The 16901-nt window shown below is 39.9% G+C and overlaps 1 protein-coding gene across 1 annotated transcript in view; it reads left to right on the top strand.

The window, feature by feature from the left end:
• Window positions 1–494: 494 nt before the first annotated feature.
• LOC100719070 (signal-regulatory protein gamma-like) overlaps window positions 495–16901 on the top strand; it is a 30623-nt gene continuing 14216 nt past the window's right edge. Inside the window, exons 1-2 of the mRNA XM_063249471.1 lie at window positions 495–648; window positions 9184–9534. Of these exons, the coding sequence (XP_063105541.1) occupies window positions 495–648; window positions 9184–9534 (505 nt within the window). The remainder of the gene's footprint in view (window positions 649–9183; window positions 9535–16901) is intronic.

The following is a 16901-nucleotide window of genomic DNA, read 5'->3' as shown; positions in this document are numbered from 1 at the left end:
AGCTTCATGGTGTGCAATAATCAACTGTGTCATTCCAACAGGCCCTAAATTCCCATTATTGTTGGCATAGTTAATGTTTAGAGGATCTTAAGAGTCCTGGAGGAGATTAAACACCTCTGAAACCCTGGCATTATGCAAGAGACTTTAAATGGGCAACCATCTCTTTCTGCAAAAGGAACATCTTAGAAGATATAAATTTGACTCCATCCTGTCTTAATGAGGCCCCGGTAGTCAGTACCTGAGCTTGTGGAGTAAATCAGGGTGAATCTCTAGTTTAAGAATTTGAAACACATACTTTTTAGCTTGTGGCTCTCACATGGGGAATCAACAACATTTCAAGAATGCAGGAAAGTTCAAGTGGAACCAGAGTAGCTGCAAAATTTTACCCTGAAGAACTTCCTGTCTTACAGTGGTATGATTTCAATTTTGCAATCTTGAAGCAGGTTGGTATCTCGTTACAACAGAGCCACTTCTTCTTTCAGAGAGTGGGCAGGATGACTCTAACTTCCAAGAGCGTAGAATGGCATCTTCCTGACATAGACACTTGCACAGAGAACCCTTCTTGGGCCTCCATGATGCCTGTCTCTGCTTCCCAGGTCCAGCCTTCTTGTCTTGTCCTGCTACTGACCTTTCTGCTCAGACTCACAGGTGAGTATGGCCCTGGGGTAGAATCCTCTCTCCTTGATCCTGGACCACCCTTACCACTGAACCTCAGAGGTTCCAAATTAACTTAGGCATGGCCACAGAAGATAAGGACAATATATTGTCTGAGGAAGCAGAAACAGGGACCTGACTGTGATCTCTGCAGATTCTTCAGGTTCAGCAGGTGAGCAGAGGCATCAATTCAAAGGATGCATCAAGCAATTCTTACTCACATTTTACAATATTTAGGTGATAAAATCGTATCATTATTTAAATCTCTAACTTTTTGGTGCTTGAAGAGGTGAAGCAAATGTTCCTAAGGTAACTAGTTGAGCCTTAGCATGGCTAATAGACAAGCCTGGTCATAATCCCAGTTATTTCTGCTCACCACTCAAAACTGAGAAGTCTGACATGGAGTCCATTTGGGGTAGGCAGGGGAAAAGTGTTCAAGGAGATTCTCACCCATCATCTGTCCTCAGTAGGATTTCTGTGTCCACTCTGTTCACTCCTTATCTATGATCTATGTCTTGTGCATCCTTACATACACTTTCCCCTTAATTAGTTCCACATTTTCTTCCTAAGGGAATCTGTTTTCTTCTTCTGGGGCTGCCATAGGACAGTACCACAGGCTTGGTGGCTAAAACAATAGACATTCATTTCCTCCCACATCTGGAAGCTAGAAGTCTAAGTAAGATCAAGGTGTTGGCAGGATTGGTTTTATCTCACAGTTTATCACTTTATCTTGAAGTTGACTGAATGGTGAGTTTGTACTCAATCTAGAGCAGTGCATAATGTTAAAAGAGAGAAGGCAACTGGTAAGAAGGTTTAATGGGTGGGGGCATGGAGAGACTTGCCAAAAAGGAGGATGTGGTGGCTCTCTGAAGACAAAGGGCTGGTTCTGCCTGATAGACTCTGATGGGGGAAGGGCTTTGGCTACTGATGTGAGCTGATTTATTTCATCAGGGTATGGGGACTGGGTAAACCTTGCATGCCTGAGCTTTACCACAGACTTTTGGGAGGAAGAAGCCTTAGTGGCTTCTGGGAAGGAGGTATGCCTTTTCAAGGCACAGTTCTGAACCCTTGTCATGATGATTGTGCTCTCTCTTAGAAAGGAGGATCTAACAGAAGTCAGCATCTTCTCCATGTCACCTTTCTCTGTTTTTTTGGTATCATTTCCTCCTCTTGTAACAGCACAAGTCATGTCAAATTGGGGTCTATTCCATGTCTTTATTTAACCACTTTTTAAACTATTCATATTCTGTACTACTGGGATTTCACCTTCCACACAGAGGGAAAACAGTTCATCCCTCAGCAGATTTCCACATCATCCCCTGGTTCCCTCACCTTTCCTGTATAGATTTTATTTCTCTCTTTCCTAGGATAGGCAGCTTTGGAGGTTTCACGTCCCAGCCTGGGAGAGCTCCTGCTCATGTCTCTTCAACTGTCTGTCTGTCCTCATCTTCATTGGCAATAAAGCTGAGCCCTCAGCCACAGGACTGAGCACATCAATCTCCCTGGATCCCACTTTAGTTCCCTTGTAAAGCAGTTTCTTAGATTGTGGAGAGAGAATATTAAAGCTTGTTTCTAGATGTTTCCCTCCCCTCTGCCTCTTCAACTTATAGGTGAGGCTTTTAGCTTTTTCCATCTTAAAGGGAGTAAAATAGAACAGTAACATGAAACAAAACAGAACAGTGATAGGACAATAGAAAACTCACTATTGTTACTATATTGCATGGTCTTATCCTCTAATTAGTTGCTCAGGCTACTGGCCAGGAGCTTGCAATGCCAATCAAACAACTTAAATGTTGAGCTTCTTCCTTTATTCCGTTATTATCATCTCAGCCTGTGTCTCATCTGGTTGCTCACCTGGGGGTAGGGAAAGGTGGGAGGTGGGAATTGGTAGATGGAGGTGGTTTCCTTGCTGCTTCTCTCTAGGCAGCACCCAAGGAGGCTGCATGGCTTCCTTGCTGCTTCTCCCCAGCCAGTAGGGCCTCCTCCAGCACACGGAGAGTGCTTCCTTGTTGTTTCTCCGTGTCTAGCAAGGGTGCCATCCCTGGTTTTCATATTTTAGCTGGATTCCTAAATTGTCTTTCTCCATCTCAGTTCGGATCTTTCCTGTATACAGGGGACCCATGACTCTCCTTCTCTTCCTTTTGATGTTGTATTCCAGGATCTGGACACCAGAGGAGAGGGTCTTTCTCTGCTCGTCACTCCACCATTTTCCTGAGGTTAGCTGGATCTAGCTTATGTGATACTGGGATTAAGAATGTGTGATACTAAATTAGTGCTCTGATTGGAATTAGCATTGATCTGGGTGAGGTGGCACCAATCAATAGGAATATAAAGGAAGAGAAGGAAGGCAGGCTTACTACTGGAGTTGCTGCTGCTGGTGCTGCTGATGCTTGCTGAGCTCCTACCTGCCTTGCTGTGGATTTGTCTTCTGCTGTGCTACCTTACATTGGAGATAGCTGACTATGAAGTGAAACCTCTACAAATTGTGAGCTGAAATAAACTTTCCTCCATTAATGTAACTTTGAGTGCTGAATATTTTGTCCCAGAAAAAAGTAAATTGACTAGGACAGCTGGAATCTAACTTTTAAATTATTCCCAAAGACTAATGGTATTTCAATAAGTATGGCAGGCAGAGTTCTCAGCATTGTGTACAATTAGCTTGCTGAATCCTTGACATGCTATATCCTTGGGATATTCTTATGTGGTAGCTAGTCCCTTTATTTCCTACTTTCAGATGAGGAATGAGGAAACAGGTACAGGGCCAAATTCTCCCAGTCACCTACATACAGATTGGAGTAGAGAGAATTATTCAAATCTAGGCAGGCCAGCTCCCAACCCTGCCCACTGTCTCTGTCACCTTTTATCTTTCTTTCTTTCTTATTTTGGAGATGATGTTTCTATCCAAGTGCTCCTTCATAAAAATCACATGATCTACCACTAATCTAGATCTGAGCCTCCCAAATTTCTTATTCTTAACCATACAGTGTTACTCAGCCTCTCAATAGACGCTAATTGCACACACACAAACACAACAACAACAACAACAACAACAAAACAGGAGATACACAGAAGTTGAGAGAATATTACACATTACCACTACCCCACTATGAGATAATCAGAGTTGAAGTGCATATAATCAAAGTGTTGCAGTGGTATGTTCAATGCGATCTGTAAATATTTTTGGGGAGCTTTTCAATTGCATTGTAATTTCACTTATTCCTCAAAATAACCTTATGGCAGCCACAATTCAATAAATGCTTTTGGACATACAGGTACACACACATATACAAACCTAGGGTAAATTTCAGTATATATGCTCACATACTCACACAAAGGCTATTAAAAAGGCCTGTCCACACTGATGCTTTCAAATCATTTCTCAGTCTGTGAGAAAAGCGTATCAAACAAAACTTTCATTTTCTCTGCAGCCAGCCACATTCCTTGTTTTTCTACTTCTCTTTCTGACCCTGTAGCTTCGCCCAAGCCCTTGTAGTATGCAAATTTCTCTTATGGTAAAGTGAATTTCCCCTCAGAGCCGAACATGTGTGCAATGCTGTCTTGGAGCTCCTTCTTCCCTGCAGGATAGTGATGAGGTGGAAGGAGAGGAATGAAAAATGCAGAGACTTCTGACTTAAGCTCACACATCCATGCTATAGTTTGGATCTGTAATGTCCTCTAAAAGCCCATGTTAATGCCTTTGTCCCTAGTAGCACTACTGGAATTTTGTAGGCCCTTTAAAAAGAAGGGCCAAGTAAGACCTCTTAGATCATTGTGTGTGCCATGAGGCCAACAAGTTGTCTTGACCATGCATTCTCCAACAGGATTTCTAGTCTCCTGTAGGCCAGGATTCAATGGAGACAACCAATACCAGACTGAAACCTCTAAAACTGTCATAACAGTTCTTGTCTCTCCACAAATTGACTTATCTCAAGTGTTTATTATAGAAACAAAACTCTGCCTAACACAATCTGTAATTGTGTGCAGATCCATCTTCATATCAATATGTATATGCTATATAATGTTGATGGAAGCCTCTACACTTTAAGAAATCTACTGAGAAAGAAGTCTACTGGGAAGATGGCAGATTGATAGGTAACAGTGTAGAGAGCCTGTCTGAGAAAAACAACTCAGATGCTAGAATTTTCTTTTTTATTGGTACCAGGGATCGAACTCATGACTGCATGCTTGCAAGGAAGGTCCTTATGCTGCTGAGCTAAATCCCCTGGCCCTCAGATGCTAGAATTTAACATCATAGAGAAGACCAGCTGAAAGGAGAGGGAGACTCATGACCCAGGAAGAAACTGAGGTTAAAAAAAAGAAAGAAAGGAAAAATGTGGATGAAAGGCTGGAACCAGAAATGCTCTCACTAGAGCTGGTCCTGTGCTGTGTTGGGCACACCTTGGAGTCAGAAGACTCACTGTCCTTCTGGACAGTGGAGAGCAGTGTTAACTTGTGGTGAGTGCTAGGAATTGGGTCCCACAGAGGGGGTGACTAGCTTGATGACATATTGGAGTTCGCCAGGATGGACCTGAACCTGGAACCACACTGGCATCAGTCAACAGCTCCTGGCTCAAAGAGGACTGGTGGAATCTGCTTGGGCTGGGCCACACCCCTGGTTGGGACCAAACAGCCAGGGACACAACTGTCCTAAAACTATGATGTCCACATGGCACAGACTAACATGGTGAAGGTACTTGCTAGTTGACTGGCTCAGAGGAGAGGGGCCAGCCCACATCATCCCTGCATGTACCTCACAGATTAACAGTAAACTGGAGAGGGCAGCAAGCTCCTAGCCAGCATGCTTCAGAAAAACCATAAGCAATACAGAAAGGGCCTGAGACCTTTACCATATACCTATCTGAAAGAAACCAGAAACATGACAAGAGAAAGAAACAAGAAAAAGCCTCCAGCCACTGACCCAGGGAAAATAAGTCCAGGAGAGGTAAATACATAAGAGATCAGGGGCAGCAGCCATGCAATATTGGGCACAGCATCAGTGGACATAAAGAAATATCTTCATGACCTTACAGATGAACTTAAAACTGAAATTCTAATTCAAGTGAAGCAAGATATAAAAACATCAATAAAAGAAATGCTAAGCATTCCTCAAGAAGACACAGATGGAAGAATGGAAGAATCCAGAAAAAAGAGAGAAACCTTTGATGAAGAACATAAACAAAATCTAGAATACATGAAACAGATCCAAAGAGATTACCAGGAAACTAAAAACTCCATTGAAAGCTGACAAAATTCCTTGACAGAAACTAGTTAGACTTTCAAAATTCAAAGAAAGATTTGCAATGTGTGATCATGAAGGGAAAGATCTCTTAAAAATAATAAGAAACCAGGAAGTAACAGTATAAAGGCTAGAAGATGACAAGAGAATCTATAACTTAAGAATAAAATATGTGAGCGAAGAAGCAAGAGTAAACACAAATGAAACACAAAGGCTATTCACAGAAATAATTAAGGAAAAATTCCCAAGCATAGGAAAAGAAAATGATATTCAGATGTATGAGACATACAGAACTCCAGCCAGCTACAAGCAAAACAGATCTACACCCAGTCATATAATAAAGATCCCAAAAATTGTTCTCAAGAACAGATATTAAAAACAGAGAAAAGAAACAGATCACCTATAAAGGAAAACCCATCAAAATCATAACAGACTTCTCGACACCAACTATCAAATCAAGAAGAGCTTGGAGCAAAGTATTCCAAACCCTAAAAGAAAATAACCTCCAACACAGATTGATGTACCCCACAAAACTCTCTCAAAGTTAATGGAGAAACAAGATGTTTCCATAACAAAGAGGAACTGTGGGAGTTTGTGACCACAAATCTAACCCTACAAAAATACTGAAGGACAGTCTAGAGAGAGGAAAAAAACATCAGGATTACAGCAAAAGTGTCAGAGAAGCCTCAATAAATGAGGCAGATGTGGAATGAAAGAGAAAAGTAGACAACTAAAAGTAGAAACATAGCATATTAGAGATGAGGCAGAGAAGACTAGCTATAATCTCTAACACAGATGGGCTTGATATACTTCAAGGTCTGAAATTTTATTCACTTTTGTTGCAGTGGTTTTCCCAGCTTTTGAAGGAATTTTTAATTTCCTGTATATCTCTTTGAGTCTGCTTTATGCCTTGTGTTTGTTTCTTATCTTTTTCATTCAGGGTTTCCATCATTTTGCATTGTTCCTCTAATTTTTAAACTATGCCTTGTTTAGATGTGTTCTGTATTTCTTTCATTACATTTACCATTTCTTCTTTTATCTGGGAGATTATTTCTGATCTGAATTGTTTTATAGCTTCCTGGAGTTGATTCTTTGCTTCAGTTGTTATCATTTCAGGCATTTTAGGTATAAGGCTTACATTTCTACTATGTCCATGTCTCCTAGGCTTGCTAGGTTTGGGCTGGAAGTTTTGAGATTGCATTTTTCTCTTTTGTTTTGTCATTTTCCTATATTTCTGGGTTTCAAGTAATGTTCCAAATGTTCCCCTGTGTGTTGGGAATCACTTGGAACACTTTTGGCTCCCAGGACTGAATGGAGGACCTCTTGTTTGCTCTCCAGTTATTTGGGATGCTTGATGTGGTTTTACAAGCTGAGAGCCATATTCCAAACCTTCCTTCATACTCTGGGAATCAGCTCATGCAACTTTGGCTCCTGGGACTGGATTCAGGTCCCTACTAGATGCTTGAAGGTCTTTGGGCATGACCCAGTTAAGCCTGAAGGACTTCCTGTGCATCCTAAAGTGATTTGGGATGCTTGCTGTGGTCTTACCTGATTGTAGTTATGTTCCAAATCCCCCCCCCCCGCCCACCATGCACTGGGAATCAACTCTCGCACCTCCAGCTCCCAGGACTAGATTCAGGACCCTGTTAGCCATTTGGAGGTACTGGGACTGATTTTAAAAACCATTCTCCAAGAAACTTTGCACAATTTATTATGGTTTTTTTTTTTTTTTGGCTTTCTGAGACTAGGTCTCCCTGAAGTTCAGGCTGGACTTGTGCTCACATTGTAGCCCAGGTTAGTCTCAAATTCACAATGATCCTCCCTCCTCAGCCTCCTGAGTGCTGGGATTACAGGCGTATACCACTATGCCAGACTATAATTTATCTTAGTAAAGACAACAGAAGAGAAGCAAATCAGTGGAAACCACAAATTGTCCTGTCAAGCAAAACCAAAATATTTTAATTGAAGCACATTTCCTTCAAGAAGCATCTGTTCAATCTTCACATTTTATATTCCATTCTTTGTTTTATGGAGTCTGATTTTTCCAAATTGCTTATGTATTATAGGTATTAATGCTCTATCAGAATTGAGGATTTTCAAACAATTTATCCCATTTGCTTGTTCATTCTGGTAGTTATTTCTTTGCCAAGCACAATCTTTTAATTTGGTATAATGCCATTTAAAATTTTTTTTGATATTATTTTCTGTGCTTTGGAAATAGGAAGTCTTTGCCCTTAACTATGGATTACAGTATTTCCTTTGTATTTCTTCTACCCAGTGTTGTTGTTTTTAGCTTTATAGTCTCACTTTGCTCCATACTGATTGATTTTAGTGCAGGATGAGATACGTGAATATTATTACTATTTTTTGCTTGTAATTCTCCAGTTTTTATAGAACTGCTTCTTAAAGAGACTGTACTTTCTCCAGTATATATTTGGTTTCTGTGTAAAAATCACATGGTTCTGTGTGTTTGCATTTGTTCCTCTGGGTTATATTAGCCATTCTACATCTTTTTTGATTCTGAATAAAATTTAGTATTGCTTTTTCTACATTCTTGAATATTCTTGTGTTTTAGCATATATGTGTTATTCAGTGGCACTAAAATGGAATTTTGAATGTTCTGACCCATGGGATCAGATAATTTTGTCATTTTAAGGAAATATATTTTCAGTAACTTTTCACAGTAGCATGCTTGACAAAATCAGTATAATGTGATTTAACTGTCAGTATAATGTGAGCAAAGGTCCTAGAGGCTTAAAGCAATGTATCACTTCTTACTAAGTTACATGTTATTGTGCATTGGGAGTTCTGGGTACCACTATCTCAAGATGACAGAACAAACCCCATCATGAGCATATTTGTGAAAAAAGGAAATTGATACATAGATTCCCTCAGTTGAATGCATGCCCATTGATGACACCCCCAGCTCTCCTCAGAACTCAGTAGTCTAAAGAAATCTCATGAAGCTACTCTATTCCATGACTAGTGCACTATGTGAACAGAATGTGAAGAGTAACAAATATTTGGTATAGCATGAAATTATCATAAGACTTTCAAGGAAGCTGGTGGCACTCAAATTCACACTATTATATTTTTCAACCCCTGTGGGCCTCAGTTTCTCCATAAAAGAAAGTTCATGTGAGAGTTAAATGTGATAACAAATGCAATGAGCTGAGCTCCAGTATGCACTCATAGCATGCACTCATTCACTACAATTCTGTACTGATTAATTTTCAAAAACACACAGGAACTCTCAGAATTAGTGATACTGCTCTGTGTTTCCCTCCCAACAGCCACAGAGGATATTCTGAAGATGATTCAGCCTGAGAAGCTAGTGTTGGTCACCTCAGGAGAGACTGCCACTCTGCACTGTACTGTGACTACCCTGTTGCCTGTGGGACCCATCCTGTGGTTTAGGGGTCAAGGACAAGACAGAGAGTTAATCTACAATTTCAAAGGAGGCCACTTTGCCCGAGTCACAGATGTGTCAGACACCACAAAGAGAGACAACAAGGACTTTTCAATCCACATCAGTAATGTTACCCCTGCAGATGCAGGCACCTACTACTGTGTCAAGTTCCAGAAAACAGACTCTGAGGACAAGGAGATTCAGTGTGGAAGAGGCACCAAGATGTTTGTCGGCGGTGAGTACAGTTTGGGCATCCCTAGTTTCTCCATGTATGACAGTAGGTCAGGAATTGCACCTTGCATTCTGTGACACCAGCGAAGAAGTAGGTAGGATGGTGGATGCTCATGTTCATGATTTAATGTCACCCATTTATCAGTGCAGCCAAGGCCTGCAGTCTGTAATTGGCTCAAGTCTCCACACCAAGTAAATAGGGAGCATCTGCAGCTGATGTCTGACTACTGCACAACCTTCTATTTTTCCACTCTATCCCTACCTTTGTTTCCACGTAGGAGGGCCATGCAAGTTTGAGTGAACAGCCCAGACCAGGGCTAGATCTCACCTACTTCACCAACATTGAGCTTCCTTTCTGAGTGTGAGCCTTTTCTTATGTCACAGAACTGAATGTCTACTGTGTCCCAGGATCCTTTTTGCAAGCTAGGGAAACAGAATGGAGCCTTCTAGACTGAGCTCATCTCCTACCAAGTTGGCATTTCTCTGAGGGGGGAGGGAAGGTGCACTTATATTCATTTCCTCTAAAGAAAAGTATTGAGGGAGTGCCAGTGCTGGCCTGGGGAGAGTTTAATACCATTGCTCCCAGTGGTTAAGTTCCTGCCCTGCTTTCTGAAACACTGGACTAGGCTTGGGAGGTTTAGCGGGACTGACTAGACCACACTCAGCAAACTTCATTTGATCTGGGGCGCTGAGGGCACATGATGTGAGTTCCATGCATAGGCAATAGCTCAGGAAGAGCTTTGGACCATAATCGCCAGCAGCTAGAAGCCTACCCAGCTCCCTGGAACACCGGAGGTGGCATAGGAGGTCCTGTGGGTCTGACTGGGTCATGCTCAGCAACTTCCATTCAGTCCCAGGAGCCAAAGGTGCAGGAGGGGATTTCCAACGTGCCCAGGGGAAGCTTTGGAACATGGCTTGAAACACAGAAATATAGGAAAATGACAAGATGAAAGACCAAAATGCAATCTCAAACCTACAGCCCATTGCAAGAGCTAAGGAGCCATGTACATAGAAGAAAACATAACCCATACACTTGAAGTGCCTGAAATGATATTAACTGAAATAAAGAAGCAACTCTAGGAAGCTGTAAAGGATCTCAAATCAGAAATAATCTCCCAGATAAAAGAAGAAATGATAGAAGAAATGCTGAACAGAGCTAAAGAAGACACAGTTAAAAAATTAGAGGAACAATGCAAAAAGATAGAATCCCTGAATGCATAGTATAAGAAACAAACAGAATGCATGAAGAAGATTCAAAGAGATATACAGGAAATCAAAAATTCCATTGAAAGGTGCCAAAACTGCCTCAACGAAAGTGAAGATAGAAATTCAGACCTCAAAGACAAGATTGCAGCTAGTGAACGGAAAGGAAAGATCTTTTAAAAATAACAAGGAATCAGGAAATAATTCAACAGCTGGAAGATGATGCAAAGGAAAAACATCATAAGAATAATAGAGATAAATGAAAAAGACAGGGACAACACAAATGATATCAAGAGGCTATCTATAGAAGAAAATTTCCCAAGCATGTAAATGGAAACTGACATTAGTGAAACATAAGGAACTCCAAATAACCATAAACAAAATAAAACTATACCTAGACATATAATAATCACCCTCCCATAAATCCAACATATGAACACAATATTAAAAGCTGTTACAGAAAAAAGACAGATCACCTATAAAGGAAAACATATCAGAACATATACAGCAGACTTCTCAACACAAACAATGAAGTCAAGAGGAGCATGGAGTGAGGCATTTCAGATCCTAAAGGAAAAGGACTTCCAACCCAGATGAATGTATCCTGAAAAACAATCCTTCGAAATGGATGGAGAAATGAGATACTTCTATGACGAAGAGCAGCTGAAGAACTTCATGACCACCAAATCAAACCTGAAAAGAATACTGAAAGACATTCTAGATACACATAAGAAAAAACCAGTAATCAAGGCAGACAATTAAACAGAATGGAAAGGTAAAGATACAACAGCAAAAAAATAACATTTCAACAATAAACCAATATGTAACACTTATAACTATTAATGTACATGTCCTCAATTCACCAATTAAAAGAAACAGACTATCAGAATGGGTCAAGAAACAACATCCAATCATATGCTGTATAAGAAACCCATCTAACCTAAAAAGAAACTCATAGACTGAGAGTCAAAGGATGGAAAACAATACTTCAAGCAACAGGAACCCCCAAAAAGTGGGGGTAGCTATTCTGATTGCAGAAAATGTGAACTTCACATCACAAATGATCCAAAGAGATAAAGAAGATCACTACATAGTATTTAGGGGAAAACTTCAAAAGCAAGACATAACAATCTTATATATGCACCAAAATTTGGAAGCACTCAGATATACAAAGCAAATATTAACAAACATGAAAAATCAAATAAGCAATAACAGAATTATAAAAGGACACCTTAACATGGCATTGACATAAAGGGACAGAACAATCAGACAGAAAATCAGCAAAGAAATAGCAGAACTGAATCACACCTGTGAATAAATGGACTTGATAGATGTATACAGAGTGTTCCATACAACAACATCATAATATACAATCTTCTCAGCATTACATGGGACATTCTCTAAAATAGACCACATATTAGCCCACAGAACATATTTAAGTAAATGCAAAAGAATTGAAATTATTTTATCCATGTTTTGGATCATAGCATCATGAAGTTAGAAATTTATGATAAAAGAAACTGCAAAAACCCCACAAACACATGGAAATTGAAAAATACACTCCTGAGTAATCAGTGGGTCACAGAGGAAATTAAAGAAGAAAATTAAACAATATCTACAAGCAAATGAAAATACAAATACAACTTACCAGAATCTGTGGAATGCAATGAAAGTGGTCATCAGAGGAAAATTTATTGCACTGAATTGCCACATAAGGAAAACAGAATTAACACAAATTAACAACCTGAAGATACACCTCAAACATCTAGAAAAAGAAGAGCAAGTCAAGCACAAAGCCAAAAGTAGGCAGGAAATTATAAAGATCAGAGCAGTAATTAATGCAAAAGAGACTAAGAAAACAGTACAAGGAATCAATGAATCAAAGAGTTGGTTCTTTGAAAGATTAAATAAAATTGATAAGCCCATAGCCAACTTTATTTAAAAAAGGAAAAAAAAGCTCAAATTCATGCAATAAGGAATGAAACAGCTGAGTTTACTACAGACTCTGTGGAAATACAGAAGATCATCAACACCTATTTCAAAAATCTCTACTCTCATCAGTTCAATAACACTGAAGAAATGGACAGATTCCTAGAAACATATGAAGTACCAAAGCTGGATCAAGAAGATGTAAAACTTCTGAATAACTCAATTTTTATTAATGAAACTGAAAATGTAATTAGGTCCTTACTAACAAAGAAGAGCCCACGATCAGATGGATTCACTACAGAATTCTACAAGAAATACATAGAAGACTTAATGCCAACACTCCTAAAATGTTTCAATGAAATTGAAATGGAAGAAATTCTTTCTAAGTCATTCCTGGAAGCAAATATTACTTTAGCACCAAAACCTGAGAAAGACCTAATTAAGAAAGAGAACTACAGGGCAATCTTCTTGATGAACATAGATGCAAAAATTCTCAATAAAATATTGACAAACAGGATGCAGCAAATCATCAAGAAGATTCTACACCACGACCAAGTGGGATTCATTCCAGGCATGCAGGGATGATTCAACATACATAAATCAATGAATGCAATCCACCATATCAATAAAGCCAAAAGTAAGAATCACATGATCATTTCTATAGATGCAGAAAAATCTTTTGGTAAGGTCCAGCATTCATTCATGATAAGAACCTTACAGAAAATTGGAATAGATGGTCTTTACCTCAGTATGATAAAGGCCATCTATGACAAACCAACAGCCAGCATCATGTTAAAAGGCCAAACACTGAAAGCCTTTACCTTAAAATCAGGTGTAAGACAAGGATGTCCCTTATCACTGCTCCTATTCAACATAGTACTGGAAATACTAGCCAGAGCAATTAGACGAGAGAGAGAGAAAAATAAAAGAAGTAAATATAGGGAAAGAAGAAGTTAAATTATCATTATTTGCAGATGATGTGATACTCTACATAGAAGACCCAAAACTACATGGAAACACTCCTAGGTATAATAAGTAAAATTCAGTAATGTAGCTGGATACAAAGTCAGTACTCAAAAATCAATAGCATACCTATACACTGACAACAAAATAACTGAGAGGGAAATAAGAGAAACCACACCTTTCACACTAGCATCCAAAAAAGTGAAATACTTAAGAATTAATCTAAGGTAAGAAAAAAAATGGCGGCTTGCTAGGGGATCGAGTGAAGAGTCTCTCTGGAGAAATTATACTAGAAGCTAGAATATGACAACATGGAGAGGGCCAGACAAATCCATAGTGATTCTTATTAACCAAGACAGTGCAGCTGGAGGATTTAAAGTCGTGCTGAGACCGTGAACACTGATAATGGGAGGCTGCAAATCCCACGCCTTTAAATCAACAAACTGACCCGTGGACCCAGCAGGAAAAGCTGTGTTGCTTTTGGTGACTGCGGGAAACTGAGACCCAGGACTCTGAGTAGCAGCGAGGACTGCACCGCTGCACCAGAAGAGATGTACAAGGCTCTGGAGTTTCAAATCTAAACGGTGCGCAGATATCTGACCGTTCCATGCTGTGCCGGGAGTGCGGGAAAGGTGGGCAGCTTGGTGTGCAGTGGTCCCGGAATGAGGACCTGCGCCGGACTCTGGTGAGTGCTGGGAACCCCGCGGCTGCTGGGGTTGGCCAGAGAACAGCTGGCCCGCCACCACGGGGAAATCAATAACACAGAATCTGGCAGCAGACATTTTAGTCTGGCGGCAGAACCTACAGCTCGGTGACATCACCAGGTCCCCCTGTAGGGAGGGCTGGTGAAAGACATCTTGAAATCTGGCAGAGCCTGATTACGTGCTGGCTTCAGCTCCACACAGAGAACTTAGTGGGAGACATCTTGGTTTTGGGCAGATCTGCTATTCTGGTGCTCCTGTCACAGAGAGGTTTGGAAGAGAATGGCTGGGATTTGGGCAGAACCCTGTGCCATAGTGACATTACTCAGCTGCTTCTGGTACAAAGAGAACTGGCAGGAACTACTGGGGCTAAACCAAGCCTCTGCTTGGGGCCCAATAAGCAGATACAAAATAGTCACAACTCAGTGACAACCAGAAAGTACAGCCTAATTTATGAATTAACTGGCACAGAGGCTAGAGACTAGCCTGTACCGCCCCTGCATCCCAACCTTCCCCAGATAACAGTAAATTGGGGAGGACAGCAAAAACTCAAGCCAGCACGCTTCTGAAAGACCCTAAGCAATTCGGAGAGGGCCAGAGAACCCCAGGACAGTCTGAAAGAAACCAGAAACATGACAAGAGATAAAAAAAAAAACTCCAGCTGCCCAACAGGAGAAAATAAGCCCAGGAGAACTAAACACTGAAGAGAACAAGCACAGTAACCATCCATTACTCCACACAGCATCAGCCGAAATTAAAAAGTACCTACATGACCTCATAGAGGAATTTAAAGCTGTACTCCTGATCCAAGTGAGGCAAGATATAAAGAGATTAATTAAAGAAATGACAAGCCCCGCCCAAGAGAACACAGATGGAAGAACTGAGGAAATCAGAAAAGAAAGAGAAACTTCTGAAGAAGAATTTAAACATAACTTAGAATACATGAAACGGATCCAAAGAGAATATCAGGAAACTAAAAACTCCATTGAACACTGGCAAAATGCCTTGACAGAAACTAAAGACAGCCTTCTGAATCTTGAAGAGAGATTTAGGGAATATGATCATGAAAGAAAAAGCCTCTTAAAAATAACAAGGAACCAGAAAGAAGCAATTCAAAAACTGGAGGATGACAAAAAGATACATAACCTAAGAATAAAGAATGTGAGTGAGGAAGCAGGAGCAACCAAAAATGAAATACAAAAAATATTCACAGATATATTAAAGCAAAATTTCCCATGTATAGCAAAAAAGAAATGATATCCAGATAAAAGAGGCATACAGAACACCAGCTACCTACAACCAAAACAGATCTACGCCTAGACATATAATAATCAAGATCCCAGAAATCCACCAAAAGAACAGAATATTAAAAGCAGCCAGAGAAAAGATGCAGATTACCTATAACGGGAAAACTATCAAAATAACAGCAGACTTATCAACACAAACTCTTAAGTCAAGAAGGGAGTGGGGAGAAATATTCCAAATCCTGAAAGAAAAAAATATGCAACCAAAGTTCATATACCCATCAAAACTCTCTCTAAAAATTAATGAAGAAATAAGATACTTTCAAGACAAGGAGGAACTGTGGGAGTTCGTGGCCACCAATCCAACCCTACAGAGAGTGCTGAAGGACATTACAGAGAAAGAGAGGAAGAGATACCAGGATTCCAGCAACAGTGGCAGAGAGGCCTCAGTGAACGGGTCAGACAAGGGAATGAGGGAATAAGGTGGACAAATTATAGCAGAAAAGTGGAGTAGCAGACATGAGACAGAGATGGTAAGCTATAGTCTTTAGTATAGACAGCTCTGAAACTATATTTAAAAAAAAGCAGAGGTCATTGTTAATGGTGTATAACGATTTAAAAGACACAGTAGTCCTAGTGCCATATTTAGATTGAATTTAATTTGTTCTGGTCTGTCCACTCATGTCAGATTTGAGGGCACAGACCTCTAGAACCAAAAATAGCAGGTTATACCATGGTAACTATCCTTACTTTCCTATTAACTTAAACTGAAATCCTGTATTACTTACATTGTCTTACTATGACTGATCTTAATTGAATCTGAATCATAAGACTATTGGTTGGCCTTGGCTGATTCTATCTGAAATTGGTATGCTTGTTAGCATCAACCCTAAAAGTAGAGGCAACTACTCTGAGCATGACAAGATGTAAAGGATATCCATACTGGTATTAATTAGTAACAGCTCTCAAATCCTACAATGCTGTCAAAGTTAAGTTTTTATAAAAATAGGTGATACTATGTTTAACTGTAATAAGCCAATGTTGTGGACAAATCTATTGAAAATAACAAGAGAAAACATAGTAGCTATGGAAGATCATTTATATTGTGGTCTTATATGTCTTATCCATTGCATGTTTTTCTAGGAAATTGTTTTGCTGTCTTGATATGACTTGGTTTTCCCTATAATACAGAGAGGATAGATATATAGGTAGAAATTCACACATGGTTTTTAAAAAATTATTTATGGGAACAGATTGTATAATGTAAGATGTAAGGAACAGATACTCTGAGGAAGAGACGCTGAGAAACCCGAGGCTTATTTTGTAGCATT

The sequence above is a fragment of the Cavia porcellus genome, unplaced genomic scaffold, assembly GCF_034190915.1.
Source record: "Cavia porcellus strain 051 isolate PalLab524CR breed Dunkin Hartley unplaced genomic scaffold, mCavPor4.1 scaffold_5, whole genome shotgun sequence".
In the NCBI taxonomy this organism is placed as follows: domain Eukaryota; kingdom Metazoa; phylum Chordata; class Mammalia; order Rodentia; family Caviidae; genus Cavia; species Cavia porcellus.
The sequence above is the reverse complement of the archived record's forward strand: the minus strand, read 5'-3'. Positions and strand labels throughout refer to the sequence as shown.